The sequence below is a fragment of the Bison bison genome, unplaced genomic scaffold (genome assembly GCF_000754665.1).
Source record: "Bison bison bison isolate TAMUID 2011002044 unplaced genomic scaffold, Bison_UMD1.0 scf7180017864472, whole genome shotgun sequence".
Classification (NCBI taxonomy): Eukaryota; Metazoa; Chordata; class Mammalia; order Artiodactyla; family Bovidae; genus Bison; species Bison bison.
The window spans coordinates 2224819-2250032 of record NW_011495033.1 but is presented as its reverse complement, the minus strand read 5'-3'; the positions used below and the strand labels follow the sequence as shown (position 1 = coordinate 2250032).

General features: G+C 51.5%; 1 protein-coding gene across 1 annotated transcript in view; it reads left to right on the top strand.

Annotated features, from left to right (window-relative positions):
- The window catches only part of LOC105004141 (active breakpoint cluster region-related protein), a 188605-nt gene that overhangs the window by 103754 nt on the left and 59637 nt on the right, over positions 1–25214 (top strand). The window contains exons 3-5 of the mRNA XM_010861674.1: positions 9268–9366; positions 17259–17444; positions 23073–23180. Of these exons, the coding sequence (XP_010859976.1) occupies positions 9268–9366; positions 17259–17444; positions 23073–23180 (393 nt within the window). The remainder of the gene's footprint in view (positions 1–9267; positions 9367–17258; positions 17445–23072; positions 23181–25214) is intronic.

Sequence of the window (25214 nt, the reverse complement as noted above, 5' to 3'; positions counted from 1 at the left end):
CTTTTTGGACAAGGTCCTGGAGGATGAAGATGTGTTTCTGCTGGAGGAGTGCGAGCTGGGAACCCCGACCAGCCCCAGCTCAGGGTCCCCCTTCTTGGTGACTGTGAAGGTGGGAACGTGACACGCCCTGGATGCTTGTCGGGGGAGGGGGCAGGGCTCGCAGCTCTGACTGCAGAAATGGCTGGTTTGCGCTCCAGCCTCGTGGCTGAGCTGGAGCACCCCTAGGGTGGGAGAGGGGTCCGGCGCCCGGCCGCCCGCCCGTCAGGGGATGCGAGGGGCTGTGCTCTGGGCAGTTTTTCCCGGGGGAGAGGTGCAGTGCCGGCCTCCTCCCCTTGGACCAGTTGTCCTCGGAGGGGGGTGGCTGCTGGCTTTCCCCAGACCAGCCCGGGGCGGGGGTGGCGGTGGCTTTTTCTCTGGCAGTGACATGAGTCACCTGCGGGGCACGCCAGGGGTGTGAGCCTGCTTTCCCGCCCCCCACCCCCCCTCCCCAGGAGCCGACTGACCTGAAACCAGAAAGCTATAATTCCTTGTTTCCATGGCAGCAGGGGGATAAGTGCAGTGGGAAGTTCAGGCCAAGGGGACCCTTGCTCTTCCCAGCTAGGAGACTTGGAGCATCTGGGCCAGGGCTCCGGGTGTTTGGAGGGATCCAGAACCAGGGGTCACTGGGCTTCCTTGAAGGAAAAGAGTTGGATGAGCCGAAAAGGGGAGGAAACAGCCCACTTGGAGGCCAGAGCTGGGTGGATAAGGCACTTTACCCAAGGTGGGCACTGGCAGGAAGCATAACAGCCCACCGACGCTGGGCTATGGGCATTCTCTGCAGTGGTGCCCTTGTGTCGTTGGAGAAGTTGCCTTGAAGGTAGAGTGGGAGGGGCGGGACTGCCTCAGACCCCCTCCCTTCTCTTCACCTGCGCCCCAGGGGCTGGGCTTCCCCTTGAAAGCACACCAGTGCTGCACACCACACTATATTCTTCCTTTCCTTCACCTAGGCCCGCTTCTAAGATCTCTGACCTCAGTGTTTTGCTCACCTCCTCCCTATTCTGCGGCTTGAAGGGAGGGCCAGTGAGAACGTTTGGCAGGGAGTTTGCAGGCTGCAAGCCAGGCTACCTAACACAGAGCGCCTGTCTGTGGGCCCCGGCCCGTCTGCCCTGGCAGCACTTCACCCCAGAGGGCTTGGTGCACAGAGCCTTGCTGTGGGCAGGAGGCAACTGTCACTGAGCCTCCCTGGGCCCCTTTGTCCCTCCTGTAAGATGGGCATCAGAGCCCTGCCCCATCCGGGCTACAGTCTGGTTCCGAGGAGGAGCTAATGGAGGTAAAAATAGACTGCAGGCCCACGGTAGATGGCTGATGTGTGGAAGGGGCGGAGCAGTAGCTGTAGGCCTGGGTGTGGGGCAGAGAGGAGCTATAATGGGAGGCTGGCAGTGGCTGATGCCCCACCCCTGGGCTGCTCATCTGGTGCTAGCCTGGCACATTGGAGTAAGTCATGTCTCGAATTGGGCCCCTGAGGCCTTGCCCTTGGGGTCTGACCAGCCATCCCAGGAACAGGATGGGGAAAAGTCTGGTTATGAACCAAGAGCACCTGCTGGGAGTTTAGTGGTGTGTGGGATGGGACCTACGTGGGTTCCTAATGGTCCTTCCCTGAGACGCCCTCCCCAGTACAGATGGGACCCCACTCCTGTGCCGCCTTATGGGTCTCCTCCCTGGTTTATTCCAGCCTAGCCCATATTTCATTCTGTTTGGAACTCTAGACTCCGCCCCCTTGATTCTGTTCTCCTCGAGGGCAGAGCCCTCTTGTATTCATGGTGGGCACTGCACAGAGCCTGCTGTGTGGCTGGTGTCCAGTGGATTGGTGGGTTGAGTGAGGCTCGATGTCCCTGGCCTTGTAAGAAGGAAGCATGTGGATGCCATGGGGGCTTAGGTACACATCACACCTAAAAATGCTGTTCCTCCCGGAGCCCTGTGAGTGCCTGGCTGAGTCCTCCCCTCTGCCTTGCCGCCGCAGTGTTCCTGTACCTACCTGACTCCAGGGAGAAGGGCCCTTTCCTGAGTGTTGGAGAATTCCAGGCCCCCTGTCTCAACCTGAACACATCTAGGAAGCCCTTCACCACCACCAGGCTTGGCCATCTATAGAGGGAAAAGCAGGCAGAAAGCTCGCTGATTCATTCAACAAACACTCAGGTTCTGTTCTAGTCAAAGCAGGATGCCTGGCACTGGGGAGGAGAGGAGATGAGAAAGACTTGATCCTCTCTCATAAAGAGTTCAGAGCAAGGGGCAAGTGCCCAGATAATAGGAATATAAAGAGAAAATAGGCAGAGCCAGGAGAAGGGTTCTGATAAAAGGGTACTAAATTCAGATTAGGAGAGAATGCTTCTCATTGAGTCAGGGATGGGTGTGGGTGTGGGGGTGGGCATGTACACCTGTGAGGTCAAGGCTCCTTTCTGGACGGTGTGCTTCTGTCCCGGGCTTGGCACACTCCTGCTTGGTAGACTCTTCTTGACACCTGGTAGGAGTCCAGGGCCGTTCTCTCTTTGCTGCTATTACTTTACTTCAGGAGTACTTACCTTCAACAGTGTCCAAACACCAGTCCTATTATACAGGTCAAATCAATCCTGTTTTCAGTGTAGTTTCTGAGATGCTTCATCCTGCCCAGGGGACAGGTATGAAGATGGCCGTGGTTTTCTCCATGGAGCTTGGGGCTGGAGCTTGGAATGTGTTTCAACTCACACCTCCCTTTGGGGAGTTAATAGTCTATAAACTAAGAATAATGCATGAATACCGAGAGCAGCATCGCCCCCCTCCGTAAGGTGTTATGAACCTCCTCCAAATCTTACATACGATTCTATTTAAAGGTACCTTGGGCTGATAGAGGCCTTGCTATGTAAAAGCTGCTATTTAAAGGAACTCGATTGTCAGGAATTTTTTAATCCCTTTTGTAATGCAGATTAACTCCTCAGGTGAATTCTGTGCCGATTTTTAATGGATTTTCAACTGCCTGTGTTTCTGTTTCACTTGTCCAAATCTCTGCTCCCCCCGACCATGTGTAGCCATGGCCGTGCCTGTGTTTCCTACTCAGGTTTTTCCCTGAAGTGTGAACCACAGATGAGATGATTTGAGAGATGATTTTAGGTAGCACCTACATATAGATTTTGCATTTTAACAGTTAAGCATACATTTTAATGTATCTTAGGAAAAAAATAAGAACTTGATTGGTGGTCCAGTGGTTAAGACGCCGAGCTTCCACCGCAGCTGGTGCGGGTTTGACTTGTACATCTTTCCTGTGCGTTCAAATATAATGCTTGGGATAAGGCTGTGTTTTTGTTTTTGTTTTAATTTCACTTATTTTATTTCTTTTGGGCTGTGTGGGTCTTTGTTACTGCACAAGCTTTTCTCTAGTTGCGGCGAGCAGCGGCTACTCTCCAGTTGTGGTCTGTGGGCTCCTTATGTGGTGGCTTCTCTTGTTGGGGAGCCAAGCTCTAGAGCACATGGGCCCCAGCGCTTGTGGTTCCCAGGCTCTAGAGGCAGGCCCAGTGGCTGTGGTGTAATGGGCTTAGGTGCTCTGCAGCATGTGGGATCTTCCTGGACCAGGGATTGAACCCGTATCTCCTGCATTGGCAGGTTGATTCTTTATCTCTGAGTCACCAGGGAAGCCCAAGGCTGTGCTTTTAGAAGCCAGTTGTAAAGAACAGTATTAAGCAAGCATGCTGGTGGTATGTGAGTATGACACAACTGCAGAGATGTGGGATGTGAAGTATTGCTGGATCCCGTGGGGCCTGCCTGTGGCTTCAGACAGCAGGGAGCCCGGAATATGGGGCTCCGCCTTTCAGGAGAGTCCCCCAGCAGTGGCCCCTGTCCTCTGCCTTCCATTCTGCTGAGGAACTAACTGAAAGAGAACTTCCCGGTGCCTAGGGCTGGGAAGAGGAGAGAATGGCTGAGTTCCCTGCATCGACTCAACTCAGGGAGGGGCCAGCTATTCTGAGGCTGATGCTCTGCGTGGACCCAGCGCCTAGACTCAGTGCCATCGACTCTGGCCAGACAGCCCCACCGCCACCTCCTTGCCCCTTGCGTACTGGTGTGGCCAGTGGGCTGAGTTCTGCTGTTTGCAGAGCCACTTGGCCTAAGGTGGTCCTGCCTGTTCAGCCCACATTGCTGTTTTGGAGATTAAGGCTCCTAGAGACAGTGTCTTTATTTGGCCTGGAGCCAAAGCCTTGGAGGCTTTATTTAGCCCAGACTGTAGAAGACCAGGCCAGAGCCAGCTGAGCCTAACTTGAAGCTACTGTCCCCTTCAGAGTGACTTGACCTCTTGGATTTGGGGCCTCAGGCTGTGACAGCCTTCCAGCCCAGCAGATTGTGTAAAATGCTGGCCGTGATCAAGCCCACCATGGCTGCTGAGTTTCATAAGCTCTGCTTGGGGAGGAAGTGGGGACAGTGTCGCCCAGAAGGCAGCTTCCCTGTGTGCAGGACTGGCAGGCAGCCTGGCACAGGCTGTGGGGGCCCTGAACTCCCGAGAACTCCCCCCGGTGATTCTGGGCATGTAGGCGCCTCTGGGGGGGGTCTTTGGGGGTCAAGACTGTCCTCTCCCCTTTTTTCCCAGTGCTGGGCACACAGTGAGGTATGAGTGAATGGATGCTGAGCCCTGGTGGCTTTTTTGTTTTGTGGCCATACCGTGCGGCAGGCGGAATGTTAGTTCCCTGACCAGGGATTGAACCCAGGCACCCTGCAATGGGAGCACAGTCTTAACCACTGGACCACCAGGGAAATCCTGGGGCCTAGTGTTTTATGGGATGAGAGTAGCCCCAGGAGGACTGAAAAAGGAATTGTGAATTTCCAGGCAATTCCAAACCAGGAACAGGTGGGGTCTGAGGAAAGTGAAGATGGAAGAGGATTGGGGTGTTAACTGAGAACAGGTTAGCTGTTGGTAAAATGGTTAATTTCACATCCTTTTCCATTGCCTCCATCCCCTCACCAGCCAAAACATCAGAATGAATACAGCCCAGAGTGGGGCTGCTTGGGAGTGACTACTTGCTGCATTTGGGGGGATTCTTTCAAGATTGGACTCCGAGGTTGGAGTCTCATGAGGAGGGGGTCCTGCTGCACTGGGCTGTCATGGGGGCTGACCCCAGGGCCTGTACTCGTGCCTGGGGTGGAATGTAAAGGCTTGGTGGGAGCCATGAGTCACCAGCTCTTCACCCTGGACTTTGTCCAGCCAGGCCTACAGTTAAGCTCACACTGTGCCCCCAAGTGACTTCTGGAGAGCGTGTTTGCCAAGCCCTTGGGCACATCCCGGGTTGGCAGGGAACAGGAAGGGAATGGGATACAGGAGGGAAGTGCTGGCCCCCAACATAGAGGGCTAGTTCCCACTTGTCAGGCAGAAGCAGCAGGGTCTGACCTTGACCTCCGCCTCCAGGGCCTGTGGGCCCTGCTCCAAGCTCCAGTCTCGGAGGTGGTGCTGCCTGCCTGCGATTCTCATGGCTCTAGACAGCTGGCAGTTTCCTTTCTCTGTGCCTCAGAGGGATAATGATAACACCATCCAGACTGCAGGATTCCAGAGAGTTAATCCTCGGAAAGCACTTAGAACTGTGCCTGGTACTTGTGAAGCCATCGATAAGTAACTTGTTTTTCCCTGAACCTTGGCACCCATACTGGTCTCCTAATGCTGCCGAAAGCAACTACCACACATTTGGTGGCTTAAAACTACACAGATTTATTCTCTTGCAAGTCTCAAGGGTCAGGAGTGCTGCATTCCTCCTGGAAGCTCTAGGAAAGATGACCTGTTCCCTTGCCTTTTCTGGCTTCTAGAGGCCCCTGCATTCCTTGGCTCGTGGTCCCATCCTTTGTCCTCAAAGCCAGTAGTGTCACATCTTTCAGTTTCTCACTCAATCTCTCCCTGTCCCCGCCCCCATCCCCTCTCTCTCTCCTTCTGTGAGCTAGTCGCCTTTTCTCTGACCCTGACCCTCTTGTCTCCTGCTCATAGGTCTCTGGCATGCATGCTGTGCTGTGCTAAGTTGCTTCAGTCATGTCCAACTCTTTGCGACCCTGTGGACTGTAACCCACCAGGCTCCTCTGTCCTTGGGATTCTCCAGGCAAGAATACTGGAGTGGGTTGCCATGCCCTCCTCCAGGGGATCTTCCCAACCCAGGGATCACACTCGTGTCTCCTGTGGTTCCTGCCTTGCAGGCAGGTTCTTTACCACTGAGCCACTGGGAAACCCCAAAAGGTCTCTTACCTGGGCTCTATCTGATAATCCCAGGATAACCTCCCCACCTAAAAATCCATAGTCACATTTGCAAATTCCCTTTTGCCACTAAGGTGGCATAGTCGCAGGCTTTGTGGCTGAGGAGGTAGACATCTTTGGCAGAATGTCCAATTATAAGATCAGGTTTTATTTCAGAGACTCTGGGAAAGACTGCCTCCAGCAAAATTGCTAACTGGTTTGCTGATAGCAGATCAAGATTTCCTCACCTGGGGAAAGGGTAGCAAGGCCTGTGAGAACTTGCTAGGCAGCCAAGCAGCAGGCAGGAAGCAGCTCTCCTGGGACCCAGGAGATTTCTGATAGCTTCAGAAATATGAAGCTTGGCATAGCTTCAGCTTATGCTAAGGGTATGTGCTTAAATGCCCAAAGAGGGAACTGTTTGAGATTCTAGGTAAGCATCTGAAGCTTGACAAAGGAACATAAGAGTGAGGGAATCATCAGAGCAGGAGATGAGCCCTGAATTTGGTGTTCAAGGACCTGGGAGGAGAAGGGAGTCCCAGCTCTGCCACCTTCTGGCTATGTGATTCTGGACTGGTCCCCTCCCTCTTTTTAAGTCTTATTTGTTTGTTTCCATTTGTATCATGGAAAAATATAGTACCCCCGTCGGAGAGGTATTTGAGAGGGCAATGAAGCTGAATGAGAGAGTGGAAAGAACTTACAAGGCTTAATAAGTGTCAGGTGCCCACATGTCAGGAGCATCACGTGGTGCTGGGCTTTGTCGGGGGAGGGGGCGGATTCCGGAGGAGCAAGATACAGGTGGCCCTGCAAAATCACCGGGCAGGTAACAAGATCAGGCACGTGTCAGGGGCAGCGGACTGCCTCCTTGAGAGCCGAAGCTGCAGGGCCAGGGCCTTCAGCTGTGCCTTCAGGAGAGAAGTGCTCACGCGGGAGAAGGCATTACAGGTAGCAAGGTCAGCTAGAACCAAAGTCTGGAGGCTGGAGCACTCTGGCCTGTTGGAAAGGCAGATGGCTGTTGGAGAGATCAGAAGGGTGGGGAGAGGTGCTGGGAGCCATTGCAGGTGTTTAAGGAAAGAATAAGCTGGACCCCATCACACTTTATAGTCATATATTGATACTTACTCGGCTTTTGTTTTTGTTTGTTTGCTGTAATGTATTTATTTTTGGCTGTGCTGGGTTTTCGTTGTGATAAGCAGGGGCTACTCTATGGTTGCAGTGTGGGCTTCTCACTGCAGTGGCTTCTCTGTGTTGCAGAGCACAGGCTCTAGATCAAGTGGGCTTCAGCAGTTGGGGCACACAGGCTCAGTAGTTGTGGGCTTAGTTGCTCCGTGGCATGTGGAATCTTCCCAGACCAGGAATCGAACCTCTGTCCTCTGCATTGGCAGGCGGATTCTTATGCGCTGTACCACCAGGGAAATCCTTGGCTTTGGTTTTAACGTGTTTCTTTCCCATTAGATTATAAGCCATATGAAAGTAAGGGCTATCGAATGCTTGTTTCCCACTGTATCTACGGGATAGGTGGGCATGTGTTGCATGAATAAACGAATGAAGAACCTACTTGAATTTCCCAGTAATCACTTTTTGCAGTATTAAGTCTTTGATAAGCATCAGGTGTAGGCTGGCATTCTGGGAAGACTGATCTGACTCTGAGTGCAGTGGAGGCAGGAGAGAGAGGCAGAGGGCAGTCCGAATCCAGTGGGGACTAGGTTGCTGTGGGCCTCAATTACAACAGCGAAGAGGGTGGAGCAGAGGAAGGAATCCTCGTAAGAGATGAGCTAGAACACTTTGAAGGGACTGGGGACTCCGTGTGGCAGAGGAGAAGGAGAGAAGAGGCTAGGAGTGACTTGGGGATCTTAGATGACAAGAAAAGTTATATGTCTTTTCACTCAGAAAAAGTGTTCAAGCATTTTCTCTGTGCCAGGAACTGTTGGTGGCACTTAATACTGCAAAAAATGATTACTGGGGAATTTGAGTAGATTTTTCACTTATTTATCTATTCATTCAACACATGCCCCACCTATCCTGTAGATACAACGGGAAACATTGGCTAGTTGGTGGCCATTCAAAGCTAAATGGGGTATGATCTCTGCCATAGAGGAGAAAGAATTCTGGAGCGGGGAGGAGGCCTGTTGGGGTCAGGAGATGCTGGGGGCGGGGTGGGTACAAGGGGTAAGGTTGAGGGCCCACAGCCAGCACCTTCCATTGCGGGATTGAGTTCCTGGGGGCAGGAAGATACAGTCAGAGGTGTAGCTGGAAGGCCGCTTGGCCGGGAGTCCCATGGCCACTTCCATCCCGTCATCTCTGACCCTACTCCTCCTCTCTCTTCATACATGTCTTCATCGAGCACCTTCTCTGGCCCCTGCTATGCTCTCCAGGTGACCATGCCCATCTCAGTCATGACTCTGATTTCCCTTAACTGACTGTTTCCCCTCCTCCATTAAATTGCTCCCACACATGGGCTCAGGTTCTTTTTTTTACCTTGCTCACTATTAATAAGGGTGAAAGGATTTAAGTCGCTCAGTCGTGTCTGACTCTTTGTAACCCTATGGATTGTAGCCCACCAAGCTCCTCCGTCTGAGGAATTCTTCAGGCAAGAATACTGGAGTGGGTAGCCATTCCCTTCTCCAGGGGGTCTTCCCAGCCCAGGGGTTGAATTCAGGTTTCCCGCACTGCAGACAGATTCTTTACCATCTGAGCTATCAGGGAAGCCATTATAAGGGTGCTGTGCGAAGTTACTTCAGTCATGTCCAACACTGTGTGATCCTATGGACTGTAGCCTGCCAGGCTCTCTCTGTTGGCTGTGGGTTTGAGCTCCTGGAGGCAGGAAGATATAAGGGTAGATGGGTATCAGATAAGGAAGCATGGGGGAAAAAAGGATGGAAAAGAAATTAAGCAAGAAGGGAGCAGTAGGAGTATGGATGATTTTTTTTTCCTTTTATATTTCTGTGTTTTCCAAATTTTCTATAATAAGTATTTGGCTTTTGTCCCCTTACAAAAATGTTAAAGAAGAGGGGGGAAAAGGCAAGAAAACAGGCTGCTCAGATTCTGATCTGCTTTTACAGGTGGAAGCAGGGAAGGGCCTGGAGATGAGGAAGCTGGTTCTCTCGGGGTTCCTGGCCAGTGAAGAGATCTATATTAACCAGCTGGAAGCTCTGTTGCTGGTAAGTATGTATTTTAGGGTCTTTGTGCTCTGAGACTGTGTTTGGAAGTTGGAGAGAGAGAGAGGTGGACCAGTCCTTCCCAGGGCCGGGGTCTGTGGAACTGCTCTGCCTACGGCTTGGCAGCCAAGGTCATTGCCAGAAGAGGCCCGTGCCTCTCGATCCCAATTCTCCATTACTTACCCTGGGAAAGGTGGAAGAAGAAGCACCACCTGGTTAGGGGTGGCAAACACGCCATCACCCCTAACTACAGTGCAGACATTACTAATGGATCACAGTGCTGTGTCCAGGTGGGATCTTAGCCTCTGCCTCCAGCTGATGCTGTGGGCAGTCTCTACCAATCAATCACGTTGAGGCCTCTTTGTCATCCCTGGTCCCAGTCCTTCCTCCTGCCTGGAATGGTGAACTATTAGCACCATCCTGAGGCCTTCTGGCAGGAAATGAGGTGGAAGGCTGTCTGTGTCGTTTTCAGAAGCACCATAGCTCTGAGGCATTAGACAGACCGCCGCCCTCTGTGAAATGTGCCTTAGTTTCTTCTCCAAGCTGGAGGCGTTGTTGTGAGAATCGGAACCGGAGGGGAAGAATACAATGTTTTCAAAAGGTAGAAGTAACCGCAGATGTAAGATGTTTTTGCCTCTGAAGAAAGTGCGTATTAGATGCATCTGGATATTATGCAGAGTAATTGTGCGTGGAAAGTTCTCTTCCCGGGGTATTTTGCAGACTGAGACATCAGATGATACCAGAACAAGGAGGAATAAGAAATGAAGATGTAGATCAGTGGAAAGTACTGTAAGATCTGCATTCATGTACTTGCTGTGATGTGAGCTGCTGTCGCCAGGAATCCCAGGGGGCTTACCAGTTGTTTCCCCAGGAGTAACTGTTGAGGTGTGTCGCCGCTTTGTAACACAGGGGAATGAGTTGGTGGTCAGTCTTACTGGGAATCTGTTGGTCTTCACAGTTATTTCTTCAAGGGAGGAACAGTTTGGCAGGTCGATCAGGACTCTGGTCTGGGGCTGGAGCTGGGGCAAGACTTGACGCTGCCATGAATAGTGGACTTACTGCCCTGCCTTTCAACTATGCGTCTTGATTGCTAGTGGATTGTTCAATCAGCGAAGTGGAGTGAACCAACATTTTAAAACGAACGAGAAAGAAAACGTCAGCATGCATCCCACGTAGTAAGAATAAGTACTGTTTCAGGCAGCTTTTGGTTTATGTGGATATGTGTATGTATGTACTGGGCCACGTGCCTTCTGACGTGTGTTGGTTTTTAAAACCACTGATGGGACTTCCCAGGCTGTTCAGTGGCTAAGACTCTGAACTTCCAATGCAAGGGACATGCGTTCAAGCCCTGATTGGGGAATTATAATCTGACATGCTATGAGACACTGCCCCTCACCCAATTAAAAATATTAAATAAAAAAAATTTTTTTTTTTTTAAAAGCCATGGATAATCTCCTTGAGCCTCAGTTTTCTCATCTGAAGATGAGAGCAATGCCATTACCTTCTCTCTGTCCTTTATGTGGTTGAGAAGATCATTTTGAGGACCTAGTACAATGCTAGGTTCTTAGACACTCAAGTATCAGTCAAAGGAAGGGGAGGACAAGCAACCAAAATCCACCTTATAGCCTTTTTTTTTGCCTCACTGTGCAGCACGCAGGACCTTCATTCCCTAACCAGCAATCGAACCCAGTCCCCCAGTGAAAGTTTGGCATCTCAACCACTGCACCACCAGGGAAGTCCCAGAAATAACACCTTATAAACTATGAATTGCTGTGCTAAACAAAGGGGCATGGCTGTCATTACTATGAATAAAAGGATGCATATTTGAAAGAGGCCCAGAGGAACGGCTTTGAATCCCCACCTGATCACCTGCCGCCTCTAGACCTTCAGCAGATAATGGACCTTTGTGCCTCATTCTGTCCATCTGCAAACTGGGTATACTCATATTCATCCTTTCTTCTTGGGGTCTTTGTGAGGGGTGAGTGAGTCTGTAGGGGAAGCTCTTTGAGGCCAAGTGAGAGCATATTCTATTATTTTCTCCCATTCTGGGAGAGAGCGCAGGTTAGAACCTGTTTGTTTCTGTCCACACACCCGTTCCCTGAAGGAAGGGGAGGTGCATGTTCCCATTGGAAGCGGGCCCCTCTTAGACTCCAGCTCGGTTCTCATCTGTCGTTGGCCCTGATTTGAGTTCAGTTTGGGTAAAGATAACAACAGATTTAGGGTCCAAGACACTCCCTCCCGGCTCGCCTTTCTAACAGCTCATGCTCTCAAGACAAAAACCGTGAGGCTGGGGCTCCCACTCCCAGGGTGTGACCCAGGGTAGGTCCCTCCACTTCCCCCCAGCTTGTTCATCCTGGGTTGGCTCTTTCTTGAGCAGAGGCAAGGGTGAGGGAGAGACGAGCTAGGCGGCCTGGGCTGTGACTGGTGGGCCCCCCCACAGTACAAGTCTCAGCTGATAAGCCTCGGTTTTAAGGACTCAAGCCCTCTTCTCCTAGAGCTGGGGCCCTTCCAGGAGCTAAGCCCTTGGCTCTTGAGAGGTGATCTGACAAAGGGGTTTGGAGAAGAAAACCTGCCTTCCCGAGCTCCCTCCTCCTCCTACGCCCAGCGCGCCTTCTCTCCACCCTGCCCCCATTCCCACAGCTCCACTAGACTGTGTGTTTGTTATTGGTTTAACACTTCCTGCTATGCAAACGGCTGGGTGTGTACACCCAGGACTGGGGACACACAGCAGGAGCCTCTGTTCACGCTGCCTGGTTTGCTGGCTGGGCATGGTTTGGTAACCTCCCAGCACCTTCCAGTTCCTGGTGGGCTCAGGTTACAAGGAAGAGGGTCTGGGAGCCTGGGCTGAGGTGGAAGAAGGGAGGCAGGAGACCAACTGCACTTCATGCTGCGTGTCTCCAGGCTGGTTAGTGAGCTGGGTGCTGCGGCTGGGCTTCCTGGGCCTTCAGCACCTCCCACCGCTGGGCCCCTCTCTCAGACTCCCCTCTGGAGTTTGCTTTGTCTCTTATCTGTAAAATAGGTTCAGGATGCCCCCCCTACCCCCAGCCTCTGGTGACAGTTAGCAGAGTTGCATGTGGCAGCCTCCAAGCCTTTTGGAATCAGAGGTGGAGGAAGTGGGCTGATTTCTCTCCCCTGTTTCGAAAGGCAGAAAGCAAATTGCTGGGGGACAGAGCGAACAAATGACAGTGTGAAGTCACGAACAAGTTCAAGCCCGCCTGGCCCGCCTCCCTGAGGAGCCCTTCTTGGGACACCCAGTTTGTTTCGGAGCATGCGTGCTGAGTCGTGTCTGACTCTTAGCGACCCCATGGACTGTAGCCCGCCACACTCTTCTGTCCGTGGAATTTTCTAGGCAAGAATACTGGAGTGGATTGCCATTTCCTTCTCCAGGACACCCAGAGCCAGAGTTAACTGATCAGATGGGGAGCCAGCACTGCATCCTCTGTTGCAGGATTCTAGAAGCAGGGCTAACTGGGTGTGCTCTGTCAGGAGAGCAGGACCGGAGCCCAGCTCAGTGTGGGGCCGCCTGTGCCTTTCAGCCAGCCCTCCCCGCCTGAGACCTATTTTCAGAGCTTCACCAGATAAAAATAACTGCCTCCAAGGGTCTCAGGCCAGCCAGGGGCATGCATACAGCACTTCCCCTCCCCCAAAGGCCCCCAACCTTGTTCTGAGAAGCCGGCCTGACGCCCCAAGAGCTGGCCTTGTCCATGTGACCCGCCCTGCTGAGCGCCGGCTCTTCCCCTTTTGCAGACGGAGTGGGAGTTTAGGAGGAAGCAGAGTGGTTGTGTCTTGTCTGTTCATAGCCCTGAGTGCTTCCCCTGCAGTTTCTGAGAAATCCTGACCACCCCTGCCTTTCCAGGCTGTTCTTTCCTATTTCCTTTATTCCCACCCTGGGTGGGATTACACCCCAGCAGGAACAGGGACTCTGTGGTGACTTGGCCCCTCACCTGGACCTGGGTTGTGGTGGTGGTTGTTGAGTCGCTCAGTTGTGTCTGACTCTTTGCGACTCCATGGGCACTGCAGCACACCAGGCTTCCCTGTCCTTCGCCATCTCCCAGAGTTTGTTCAAACCCATGTCCATTGAGTCAGTGATGCCATCCAACTATCTCATCCTCTGGCATCCCCTTCTCCTCCTGCCCTCAATCTTTCCCAGCATCAGAGTCTTTTTCTAATGAGTCAGCTCTTCACAGCAGATGACCAAAGTATTGGAGCTTCAGTATCAGTCCTTCCAATGAATATTCAAGGTTGATTTCCTTTAGGATTGACTGGTTTGATCGCCTTGCAGTCCAAGGGACTCTCAAGAGTCTTCTCCAACACCACAGTTCAAAAGCATCAATTCTTCGGCATTCAGCCTTCTTTATGATTCAGCTCTCAACATCTGTACATGACTGCTGGAAAAACCATAGCTTTGACTATATGGACTTTTGTCAGCAAAATAATGTCTCAGCTTTTTAATATGCTGTCTAGGTTTCTCATAGCTTTTCTTCCAAGGAGCAAGTGTCTTTTAATTTCATGGCTTCAGTCACCATCTCCAGTGATTTTGGAGCCCCCAGAAATAAAGTCTGTCACTGTTTCCATTGTTTCCCCATCTATTTGCCATGAAGTGATGGGACCGGATACCATGATCTTAGTATTTTGAATGTTGAGTTTTTTTCACTCTCCTCTTTCACCTTCATCAAAAGGCTCTTTAGTTCCTCTTCGCTTTCTGCCATAAGGGTGGTGTCATCGGCATGGGTAGATAGAAGTAAAAAAGGATAAAGTCTGGGACTTTCCTGGTGGTCCAGTGGTTAAGACTTCACCTTCCAATGCAGGTGGTGCTGGTTCTGTCCCTCGTCTGGGAGCTTAGATTCCCATATGCATGGGGGCCACAAAACCAAAAACATAGAACACAAGCAATGTTTTAATAAATTCAATAAAAACTTTAAAAATGGTCCACATCAAAAAAGTCTTAAGGATAAACTCTGATCAGTCCTGAGAGCCAGCTCAGTATCCTTCACAGAGCACTGGGGCCATGAGCTGGATGGGGCGCCTGTCTGTGGTGGGGACAATGCTCTTCCTTTCTCTTGGCCCAGATTCCCTCTATCTCCTTCCTGCCTGCAGGCTTCCCCAGGCCCCGCTTCTCCACCTGCTCAGAGCTTCCCTCCGAGGCCCTGTTCCCATCACCTCCTCTGTGAAGCCCTCTCCAAGCTGGGCCAGGACAACCTTGGCACCGGTTGGTTGGTATTTGCAGTCCAAGTTGAGTAATAACCGTATCTTGCTTTGTGCACAAGAACGTTTCATTTGTGCTGGTCCACCTTACCCGAATAGATTATAATGTTCTGCAGAACAAGGACTGTGAGTCATACAAATAATCTCCAAAGGGAAAATTGGACCCTGTCAATCCCTCCAGGGAAAGCCAGGTCATTTCACGGGCTTTTTAGCCGCATTCCTTCCCGCGTGTGATCCATGCCTTGCTCACCCCTCCAGCCCTGCTTTAGGGCTCTGCTTGCCAACCCCCTTGCTCGCTGCATGCAGGGTCACCAGCCTGCTTCCAGCTCCTCTCTCTTCCCAAGCTATTCCTGCCTCAGTCTCAGGCATTGGGAAAATCTGCCTAGAATATTGTCCCCTTTGCTCCTATGCTTCCATTTCAAGTCAGCATCCCCTCCTTGTCCTCCCGCACGAGTCCCCTTCTTATTTCCTTCACTGCATTTATGTACGATCTTGTGTTTGATTGTGTCCTTGTGTTTCGTCTGTCTCTGCTTCTCCATGGGAGGCTTCATGGGGGCAGTGACTAGTGAAACACTGAATAACCTTCCACACACCCCCAGTCTGGCCCCACGTAGGCACTTGGTCCATTATTTGTGGAGTGAATAGTAATCATAGTAGCAGCTAGCATTTATTGATTGCCTCCTATGTGCCAGGCATATGCTCAATATTTTATATAAATTATGGCTTATGGATTTGATAATATTATCCCAGTTCCACAAATAAGGCTGCCGAGGCCCAGAGATGCTAAGTGACTTGCCCAGAGCTATCAAGTGGCAAAGTTGGGACTCTGGCCCACACTGCCTGGCCTGCACGAGGTCAGACCCCATCCAGCGTTCCCAGCAAAGGGCTGGATGCGAAGGCCTTGTTGGTTCCAGCACTAGGAGGGTCAGAAGGAGGACTTCTGCTTTTTCTTGCCTTCATTCTTCTGTCTGGACTTTTTAGAGCTGGGAGGATGGGGAACCAGAAGTCAGAGTGTTGTCTGGGTTTTTAAGTAGATGGGACTTCCTCATGTGGACAGATAGATGGAAAGATACAAGGAAGCCTGGCTTGGGCATCTGGCTGCTGCGGCTGGCTCGAGCTGGGGTTTGGGGGGCAGGTGTCTTCTCTCGGGGTGAGCCAGCAATAACTTGGGCCTCCCTCCAGAGAAGGTGTTCCCTGAATCCAGCCTTGAGTTGCCCATCCTCTGCTTGAATGCTTCTCTTATCAGAAAGCTCACTACCTAATCCTGTGAGATCATGGAGGGCGGCTTTGTGAGCCCATAACTGCTCCTGCAACTTCTCCTTTCTGCTCCTGGGTCTCCAGAATGACCCAGATTAAGTCAAAAGCCTCTCTCCACCCAGCCCTTTATCTACACGCGAGAGGAAGAACACCCACCATGTCTGACTCAGGCTTCTCTCTCCCAGGTAAACTTCCGCCCCCCACACCCTCCCCGCTTGTGCCTTCTCTGTGGGAAAGGTTTCCAGACCCTGTCCCCCAAGGTGGACAGTCTGGACATCTCTGGGGACTTTAGGGCTGAAAGATGATCAACCATGGAGGAGCTCCTTACCCTTCAGTATCACTTTTTGTTTGTTTCAACTATGCATTTTAATACCTATTTTTCCCTGATTAGAAAATAAATATTTACTCATTGGAGGTAATTTAGAAAATACAGGGACTTCTCTGGTAGTCCAGAGGTTTAAGACTCCATGCTTCTAGTTCAAGGGGCATAGGTTCAGTCCTTGTCGGGGAACTAAGATCCCACATGCTTCATGGCAGAGCTAAAAAAAAATAAAACTAAAATACCGAAATCACATTGAAGAAAACATATCCAAGCCTCCTTTTCCCTTAATGCTGGGCTTAAAATGATGATTTCTGCTCTCAGCAAGTGTTGGGAATGGTCTTGAGTTTCTGTCTGTCACCTCACCCTCTCCATCAGCAGGCCTGGGAGCATCTTGGTGTAGACAAGCAGAGATGACAGATTGTCTTGCATGTCAGCCTTGGCGTTGAGAACGGGTCTGAGGCTACAACCAGGCTCAGTGAGAAGGATGTTGTGATCGCTTAGTCATGTCTGCCACAGGTCCAGGTGGGACAGTGGTGTGGGTGCCACCTGCTCGCCCTCTGTATACCGAGTGATGGGAACTTAAGATGTCAGTGCAGCTGAGATCGGTTTGGTCCCTTAGAAACTCTGTCCCCCAAGTCCTAGAATCATGTTGTGTTTCTTGAAAGGAAACAGCTAAGGGATTGAGTTCTCATTCAACCCTCCTTCCCACTGAAGCACAGCAAGGGGGTTTATGACTCCGAGCCTGAGGCCATTGTGGAAGAAAGCTTTGGATCCTGTTAGACCCTCAGGCAAACCCACGACAGGCTGGGAACCTGGGCCCCCTCGAGGGACAAGGGTTGGGAGAAGTGTGTCCAGGCGCTACCCCTTGGGCCTGGCAGAGCTGCCGGGCCAGGCTCTGGCCATCAGGTGCCCTCTTCTTGCAGTTGCTCGTGGCTTGCTGGGGCCTGTGACATCTGCTGCTAGATCCAAACCGAACTTTGGGTGTCCAGCCCTCAGTGACCTTGTCTGGGGGGAACTTGGGCACCAGGAAGGCCTAACCTGGGCCCTGAGCCTGCTGACCCTCCAGTTTACTTGCCTCTCACTTCTGCTCTTTCTTCCTTCTCTCTTCTAGCCCATGAAACCTCTGAAGGCCACTGCCACCACCTCCCAGCCCGTACTCACCATCCAGCAGATCGAGACCATCTTCTACAAGATCCAGGACATTTACGAGATCCACAAGGAGTTCTATGACAACCTCTGCCCCAAGGTGCAACAGTGGGACAGCCAGGTCACTATGGGCCACCTCTTCCAAAAGCTGGTGAGTCTCCTGTTGATGGAACGTGCTTACCTGGGGCCTCAGTGGAGCCACTGGTGTTGAGAGAGAACCGATTGGCCCCAGACCTCCTTGGCTTTCTTGAAGGCCTGGGTTGTCGGTAATGCCTAACACGGCTCCTGATGGGCATTACTGACACTGGGTCATTCTGAGTCCTGGAGAAAAGCCTGGGCTTTTGCCTTGTGGGGAACCTGCCTCATGCCTGGGCTCTCGGCCTCCCCAGGGAAGCCCTAGAGTTCTTCTAGGGCTGCCGGAGACAGGCCATGTACGTGGGTGCCCCTGGCAGGGGGCTTCAGGGCTGGACCGAAGGCTCCCCTGCGGGCCTCAGCTGATGGAGGGGCATGTGCTGGGTGGAGGGGCAGGCATCTCTCACCTGAGACCTCAGACGTTCTCCTCACTTCCGTGGTACCTATGAAGTGAAGAGTTGGGGTGGAGGGAGACAGTGTCAGCTAACGATCCTCTGCTGAGGGCCCTGGATGGAAAGCACTAAGAGCCCAGCCCCCTACCATGGCCGGGCAGGGAGAAGGAAGGAGGAGGCAGAAGTATCGTGTGGCTTTGGTGTTGGGAAAGGCTGCCTGAGGTCTTAGCTCCCGGGGCTTCTGTGACACTGTCTGCTCCAGCTCAGTGTCTGTCTCTGGCAATGTCCCCCGAGGCCCCCCAGTCAGACCCATGGACCCCCCCCCAATCTGGCTCTGCCCCCCATAACTTCACCAGCCCAAGAGGCAGGATGGAGCATAGGAGTTGTGGTCCTGTCCTCTGGGTGTAAGTGGTGGGGGGCAGGGAGCAGGGGTAGGACTTCTCTGCAGGGGTCGGACCCGTTGAATGGATAGGCCTCTGCTTTTCTTACCCAGAGAAGACTCTTGCTTGGATGCTCCGGGGCCACAAGCTCAGCATGCTCAAAACTGAACTCATTGGCTCTGAGGTTCTTTGCTGTCTTCCCTGCCTCTGTCTCAGTGGGTGTGGCCACATCCCATGGATGGATATCCGTGACTCCTTAGGACTCATCCTTGGCACCTCCCCTCCCTGCATCCCTTAGAGTCCACTTCTTTAAAGCTCACAGCCACCTGCTTCTCTCCACCTGCTAGTGCCCTCATCTGGACCACTGCTGTGGGCTCAGGAATGCATTCTACCCCAGGCCTGCCTCTACCTAGCAACAGGAGAATGTTTTCTAAACTCCTGCCTGGACCTCACTTCCTCCCTGCTCACATCCCTTCAGGGGGCTCCCCCTTAGCCATTGAATAAAGACCAGCCTCCGCTGTCTGGTTTATGAGACCCTTTGCTGCTGGCCTCGATCCACCCTGGCCTCTGGCTATTGCCTTCCCCACCCTGGTCTCTCAGTTCACACCGCAGATACACTTGACCTCTCTGTACTCGCGGCTCTAGCCTCAAATGTCCTTCTCTGTCTTGTCTGGCATCTCTGGTCAGTTTCCAATTTAAAAGTGACCTCTCTGGAGAACGCTTCTCTAGCCCCTTGAATGCAGCTGCTGTGCTTACACCCTCCATGAACACGAAACTGCCTGACTCCCCAGAATATGCTCCAGGAGGACAGACTGTGTTTTCTTCAGTTTGGACTCTCAGAACCAGTCTAGAACTCAATATGTGAATGAGTGAGTGAGTGAGTGAATGAATGAGTGAACAAATGAGCCAATGAATGAATGGGCGAATGGAGTACACCTTGTTCTTGGCCCCTGGGGCCAGGTAGAAGTTGGAAGGGCATTGAGGAGACATCACAGGACCTGAGGTCCATGTCCTGAGGGACACACAGAGATAAACACAGTTTCTAGATCCAGGTCACAGCTGAGTTGGAATCCAGGCTCTGCCACAGGTTAGATGTAAACATGTGACATTGGGCAATGTACCCAGTTTCTCCTGACTCAGCTTCCTCGTCTGTAAAAATGAGGATAATAATAGTGTTTACCTTGTTGGATTGTGAGGACTGAGTGAGTTAATACCTAAAAAGTTCTTGGAACAGGACCTGGAGTATAGTAAGTTAGGAAATACTTAATACTTAGTCATTATCATTACCATTATTACTATTATTACTGCTGTTATTACTATTGTTAGGAAGAGGCCCCCGCAAAAGGCATTCTTGCCAGGGAACCCCACACTTCCGGTTCTGGCAGCCCCAGAGTACTAGCCCCCGTTCAGGGATGATGAACACCCAGTCATCACCGCCCACCTGGTCCAGGAGCCTGTGCTGACTGGCTTGAGGGGGAGTCTCTCCTAGCCCTCAGGAGGGCAGAAGAGAGGAGGGTGGGGGTGTGGGAGGAGTGAGTAGCCGGGAGCATAGTGGAATGCCTGCCCAATTTGTCTTTGTCATTTGGACCCTGCTGTCACCAGGGTTCCCCCTTCTGGTTTGAGCTCCACTGGCTTGGCCATGTATTTGCTACCCCAGCCCCCACCCCCCACTTCTCTTCCCCTGCCGCATGAACTGACGCCTGAAGCCCCTGAGCCTATGGGCTTGGGAGAAGGCCGGGGCAGCCCAGGCATCTGGAGGCAGTTTCTTTCCAGCTGGCCTCTGGGTATTTGATTATCCATTACTGAGAGAGGGGAATTAGCATCTCTGTTATTTGTTTTATGAGATCACCCCCGTGCCAAGCTGCTGTTTCCAAAGCAACCTCCACTTCCCAGGGAATGGCCCAGGCAGGCCAGGCATCGGGCCCCGCAGACTCGGGTGCTCCATGCAGATGGCGGTGCCTGGATGGCCGGTGACCCCTGCGCACAGGCCTTCTGCCCAGGGGGCTCCTGCTTGCAGCCTGTTTCCGGCTACACCCTTGGCAGTGGGTTAGGAAGGTAGCATTCCACCCTGAGCACCCAGCCTTTATCCCTCTCATGGAAAGGTGGACAAGGAAGATGTGTACCTGGAAGGATATCAGTAATCCTGGTTTAGGAAGCAACTGTCTAGCACAACCCCTGTAGCCTAGGATACCAGGGGCCAGGACACTCCCTGGAAGAGGAAACGGACTCCATCCCTTCCCACCCCTGCCCATTTCTGAAGTCTGGCCCATCTGGGGCTGAGACCTGCATGGCTCTGGCCCTGGCTTCTTAAGCATCTTGGGTCTCACTTTTTCCTCTGGCTTTCCTGGGCCCCACCTGCCAGCTTCCTTGAGCTGTCTCTGCCCTGGAGGGCTCCAGGTTCCCTAGCCCACCTCTTTGGGTCCTTGAGGAGTGCAGGTATTGTGCAGAAAGCAGAGTCTGTCTGGGCAGGCCTCAGGGGCAGCAGACTTCCTCCCCTACCCACCCTTCTCCCCGCACCTTGGTGGGTAGAAGGCCCCAGCAGCTGAATTTCCTTGCTACTTCATTGAAAAACAACTTAACCAGAAAATCTAGAGAATAATGTAGCAAACAACAATACACTCACCTCCCAGAATTAACAGACACTAAGCTCTGAAGAATTCAGAGCTTGTAGTAGTAGTGTTAGTCACTAAGCTCTGAAGAATTCAGAGCTTGTAGTAGTGGTGTTAGTCACTCGGTCGTGTCCCACTCTTTGCGACCATGGACTGTAGCTCACCAGGCTCCTCTGTCCATGGAATTCTCCAGGCAAGAATACTGGAGTGGGTTGCCATTCCCTCCTCTAGGGGATCTTCCTGACCCAGGGATCGAACACGGGTCTCCTGCATTGCAGGCAGATTCTTTACGGTTTGAGCTATAGCAACTCTCTGAAGATACAGGGAAAGACTTTTTAATCAAGAAGCTAAAGAATTACAAATGAGGATGAAGTTAGTCTCTCTGCCACCCTTTCCTCTTGCCCTTCCTCTCAATCTAGAAGCAGCTACTGGCATGAATTTGGTGTGTAGTCTTTTAGGCTGCAGTTTGTGGGTTTTGCTACATATCTGTATCTTCTTAAAGCATTGCATTTACTTTTAAAGTGTAGAAAAAAATATGTATATATGTATCATATTTTGCCATTCGATCAGCATTCATTTTGAAACTTGTCATCGTTGCTACACAGAGATCTAGTTCATTCATTTTAACTGCACAGTGTGTATGGGTTCCTTTCTTTGTGAGCATTGGTTTGCAGTCTTTTCACAAAAGAAAAAATGAAGTGGGTAAAATACCCATGTTTACATTTCCTTGGACACACACACATGCAAGTTTCTCTAGAGCAGTGCTTTCTAGTAAAAATAATAGTGTGAGCCACATATATAATTTTTCTAGCAGCAGCCACACTCAGTAGAAATAAACAGGTGAAATTAATGTGAAGAATATATTCTATTTAGCTTAATAGAGTCAAAATATTACCATTTCAACATGCAGTCAAGATTAAGGAATTAGATAATTTACGTTCTCTTTTGCATACGAAGCCTGTGAAACCCAGTGTGTGTTTTACACTCACAGCCCACCTCCGTTTGGACTAGCCACATTTTAGGTGCTCATGTGTAGGGCTTCCTTGGTGGCTCGGATGGTAAAGAATCTTCCTGCAATGCAGGAGACCCGGGTTCAATCCCTGCGTCGGGAAGATCCTCTGGAGAAGGGAATGGCTACCCACTCCAGTATTCTCGCCTGGGAAATTCCGTGGACAGAGGAGCCTGGGGGCTACAAGTCCATGGGGTTGCAAAGTCAGACACGACTGACTAACGTGTAGCAAGTGGCTCCCGTATTGGACAGCGTAGCCCTGGGGTCTGTATGTAGAGAGGATATGCTCAATAGGCTGAACTGAACATATTTTTAACCTTATTGGTTATTGACAAATTATTTTCCCAATAATTATACCAATTTACACCCACCCACAGGCAGTCTTTAAAAGTTCCTGTTTTCCTACATTGTTTCTGACTCTTAATATCATTAGACTTTAACATTTTGACCAGATTGATGGGTATGAAATAGTATCTCGTTGTGGTTCAATTTGAATTTCCGCCCTTTGCTCCTGTAAGAGGAAACACACATGCACAGCACAGAGAAGGCTTTCCATAAATACACCTGCAGAATTGAATTAATGAAACTCGGTTTCCCCTTTTGCAGTAAGGGCTGATGGCATCTGTTCTGCCTCCCCGAGAAGGCGAGGCTCTGTGTGGTCCTAAGCCGGGGAAAGCTTTGTGTTAGGTGCAGACTGACATGCAGATGTGTAGAGGAGAAGGACCTCTGGTTCCTTGAAGGCTGAGGAGGTGGGGACAGGGACCTGGAGGCCAAGGGAAGTGGGGACTGTGCCTTTAAATGCAGTTCCCCAGTCTCAGCATGGGGAGTGGAGCCTTGAGCGGGCCACACGTGCCCACCCCCCTTCCCAGTGCTTCAGCTAATTCCAGGATGTGAAAGACGTGTGAGGCATTAAGGGGCTTCAAACTGTGCAAGACTTTGATGATGCTAAATAAAGCCAAATGCTGCTATGAGCTGAGTTTTAGCAAGCCAACAAAGGCCCTGCCCTGCTCCCCACAACCCGACAAACCCCCTTGTTAACCTTATTGGCTGAGCCAGTTTCCATGGAAACTGTGGAGTTCAAAGGGATGCCGTAGTATGTTCATTCCTGCCTTTTCTCTCTGCTCGCAGCTAGCCATTTGGACTGAGTTAGAGGTTCTGAGCGCTAAGGGAGCTCCAGGTGCTCTGGTTATGCTTTCATCCATTCATTAATCCTTTCTCCCCATCCCACTCCTGCCCTCCTCTCTCTCCGCCCTGCAGGCCAGCCAGCTTGGTGTGTACAAAGCATTTGTGGATAACTATAAAGTCGCTCTGGAGACAGCTGAGAAGTGCAGCCAGTCCAACAACCAGTTCCAGAAGATCTCCGAGGTGGGCAGCTCCCTGCATTGCCACCCCTACTCAGGGTTTTGAGGGGCTGGTCAGAGCCTTCCAGACTTAGAGCCTCTCCTCTTCTGCTTGCCCGTGAGAAAAATAGTTCTCCTGATGGGTAACAGCCTGACATTTGCTTTTTTGCCCTTGACATTTTCCTTCTTAATATAAGAATATCAATTTCTATATGATTCTGTTATTTTTCTGTTATTTTGATTTAGGTTATTCTGTGTTAGAACAGGGGAAGCAAAAAGAAAAAAGGCAGCATTCTCCCACACTGGGGTAACCTTAAGCAAATCAGTTCCCTTCTTTTGGGCTTACTTCCTCTGCTGTAGAATGAGCTGTCTGGATTGGTCCAGCTTACCCCAAGTCTGCTTGACAAGAACCACCTGCCCACTGTTTGAAATGCAGATCTTCAGGCACCTTCCCTGGAGCTTCAATTCAGAAGGTTTGGGGCGGGGCCCAGGAGTCTATTTTGTTTTTAAACAAGCTTGCCCAGGTGATTTTTATAATCAGAGTGGCTTGAAGGAGTCTGGACTAGGTGATCCTTTAAGATCCTTGAAATCTCACAGAGAGAGGACAAGGGCCCTTTATCTGGAGAAGAAGCTGTAGACCCTCTGGCTAGGAATATGCCTGTCCTTCCTGGGGAGCATCCAGTCCCAACTCCATCCTCCTGTACAAGGCAAAGATGTGGCATCATCTGCCGTCAACACTTGTGTCCAGGAAGTGTCCTAGAATTCTTCAGGAGCACAGCCCAGCTCACCCCTTGAGCCAAAAAGATCTCAGGGATATGCCTTAAGGCACTGGCTTTACAATCAAAGTTCCCAGCTCCAAGCTCAGGGTAAGAGAATGTCTGGTTCCAAGGAGAGGGAGCTCTTTCTGCAGTTTTGGAAGTCCTTCTTTATAGGTCTTTCTTGATCCTTTGCTTTCTCAGCTCCAGTGCTAGAAAAGTTGGTGAGATGCAGGATAATTTTCGGGAAGCTACAGGGTTATACCCAAGTTTGGAATCAGCCGAGAGGGAACACATGTGTTGGGCAGATGGAGATGAAAGTGTGAGCTTGATTACCCATCAAAGCTGGATTGAAATAACATGGATGTGGATCTGTAGCCACACTGGGTTTGCTAACACTTCCCTGCCACGTTCAAACACATTTCATGGGGGCAGACAGAGGAGAGCTGAGCTCTGTTTTGTTTCCAAACCCAGGGGTCAGGTGAGTCACCTTCTGCCTGGAAGGATGGCATGGAGCGAGGGGTAGGAAGGTCCCAGTACATGGAACAGTGAGGCTGGAGAAAGGGTGGTCCCTATCTGTGTTCGAGTGGCCCTGCCAAGGCTGCTTGGGTGCCCGGGTCATGTACTGTCCAGAGAGTGGGAGGGGGTCTCCTCTTAGCCTGGGCTGGCTGCCTGTTCTCTGTTCCCCCTGTTTCAGCAGCAGCAGAAACCCCTGTGCTCATCGCCAAGCTCCCCTCCAAGCCAGCCCTACAAGGGCAGAGCGAGGCCCATGGCCGGCTGCCAGTGGCTTCTCACCCTGACTCATGCGCGGTCGCAGTCGCTCCCTACTAGTGCTGCCGCTTCATTACTGCAATTAGGCCCTTCTCTGCCGCGGAGTGATTTTGTACTTCTAGGCTGCGCTGGAAGCGCGCATGGAGAAAAATTCCCTAAAGCTGGGAATCTAGACACCAGCCAGAGACACAGCCTTGAGAAGCTGAGGAACCTCACTTTTCCCCACCCCCATGCCCCAGGCTCATCCCTGGGGGTTTTCTCTGTCTAGAAACAGCTTGAGGCAGGAGTAGCAAGTGTAGAGTGCCCGTGGCCTGGGCATTTCCTGCCAGGGAGAGCAGACAGCATCACCTGGTACCTGACCTTGGCCTCACCTCACCCCCGCCTTCCTGCTGACAGTCCCCTGGGAGCCCCCACTCCATGTACTCAGTCTTCCAAGGTGGGGATTGCGTTACGACTCCAGTTACAGGCCACACTGGTCTACTGGCAAAGGGCCGGAGCTGGAACCTCTGTCCTGAAGGCAGATGAAAGAGGTT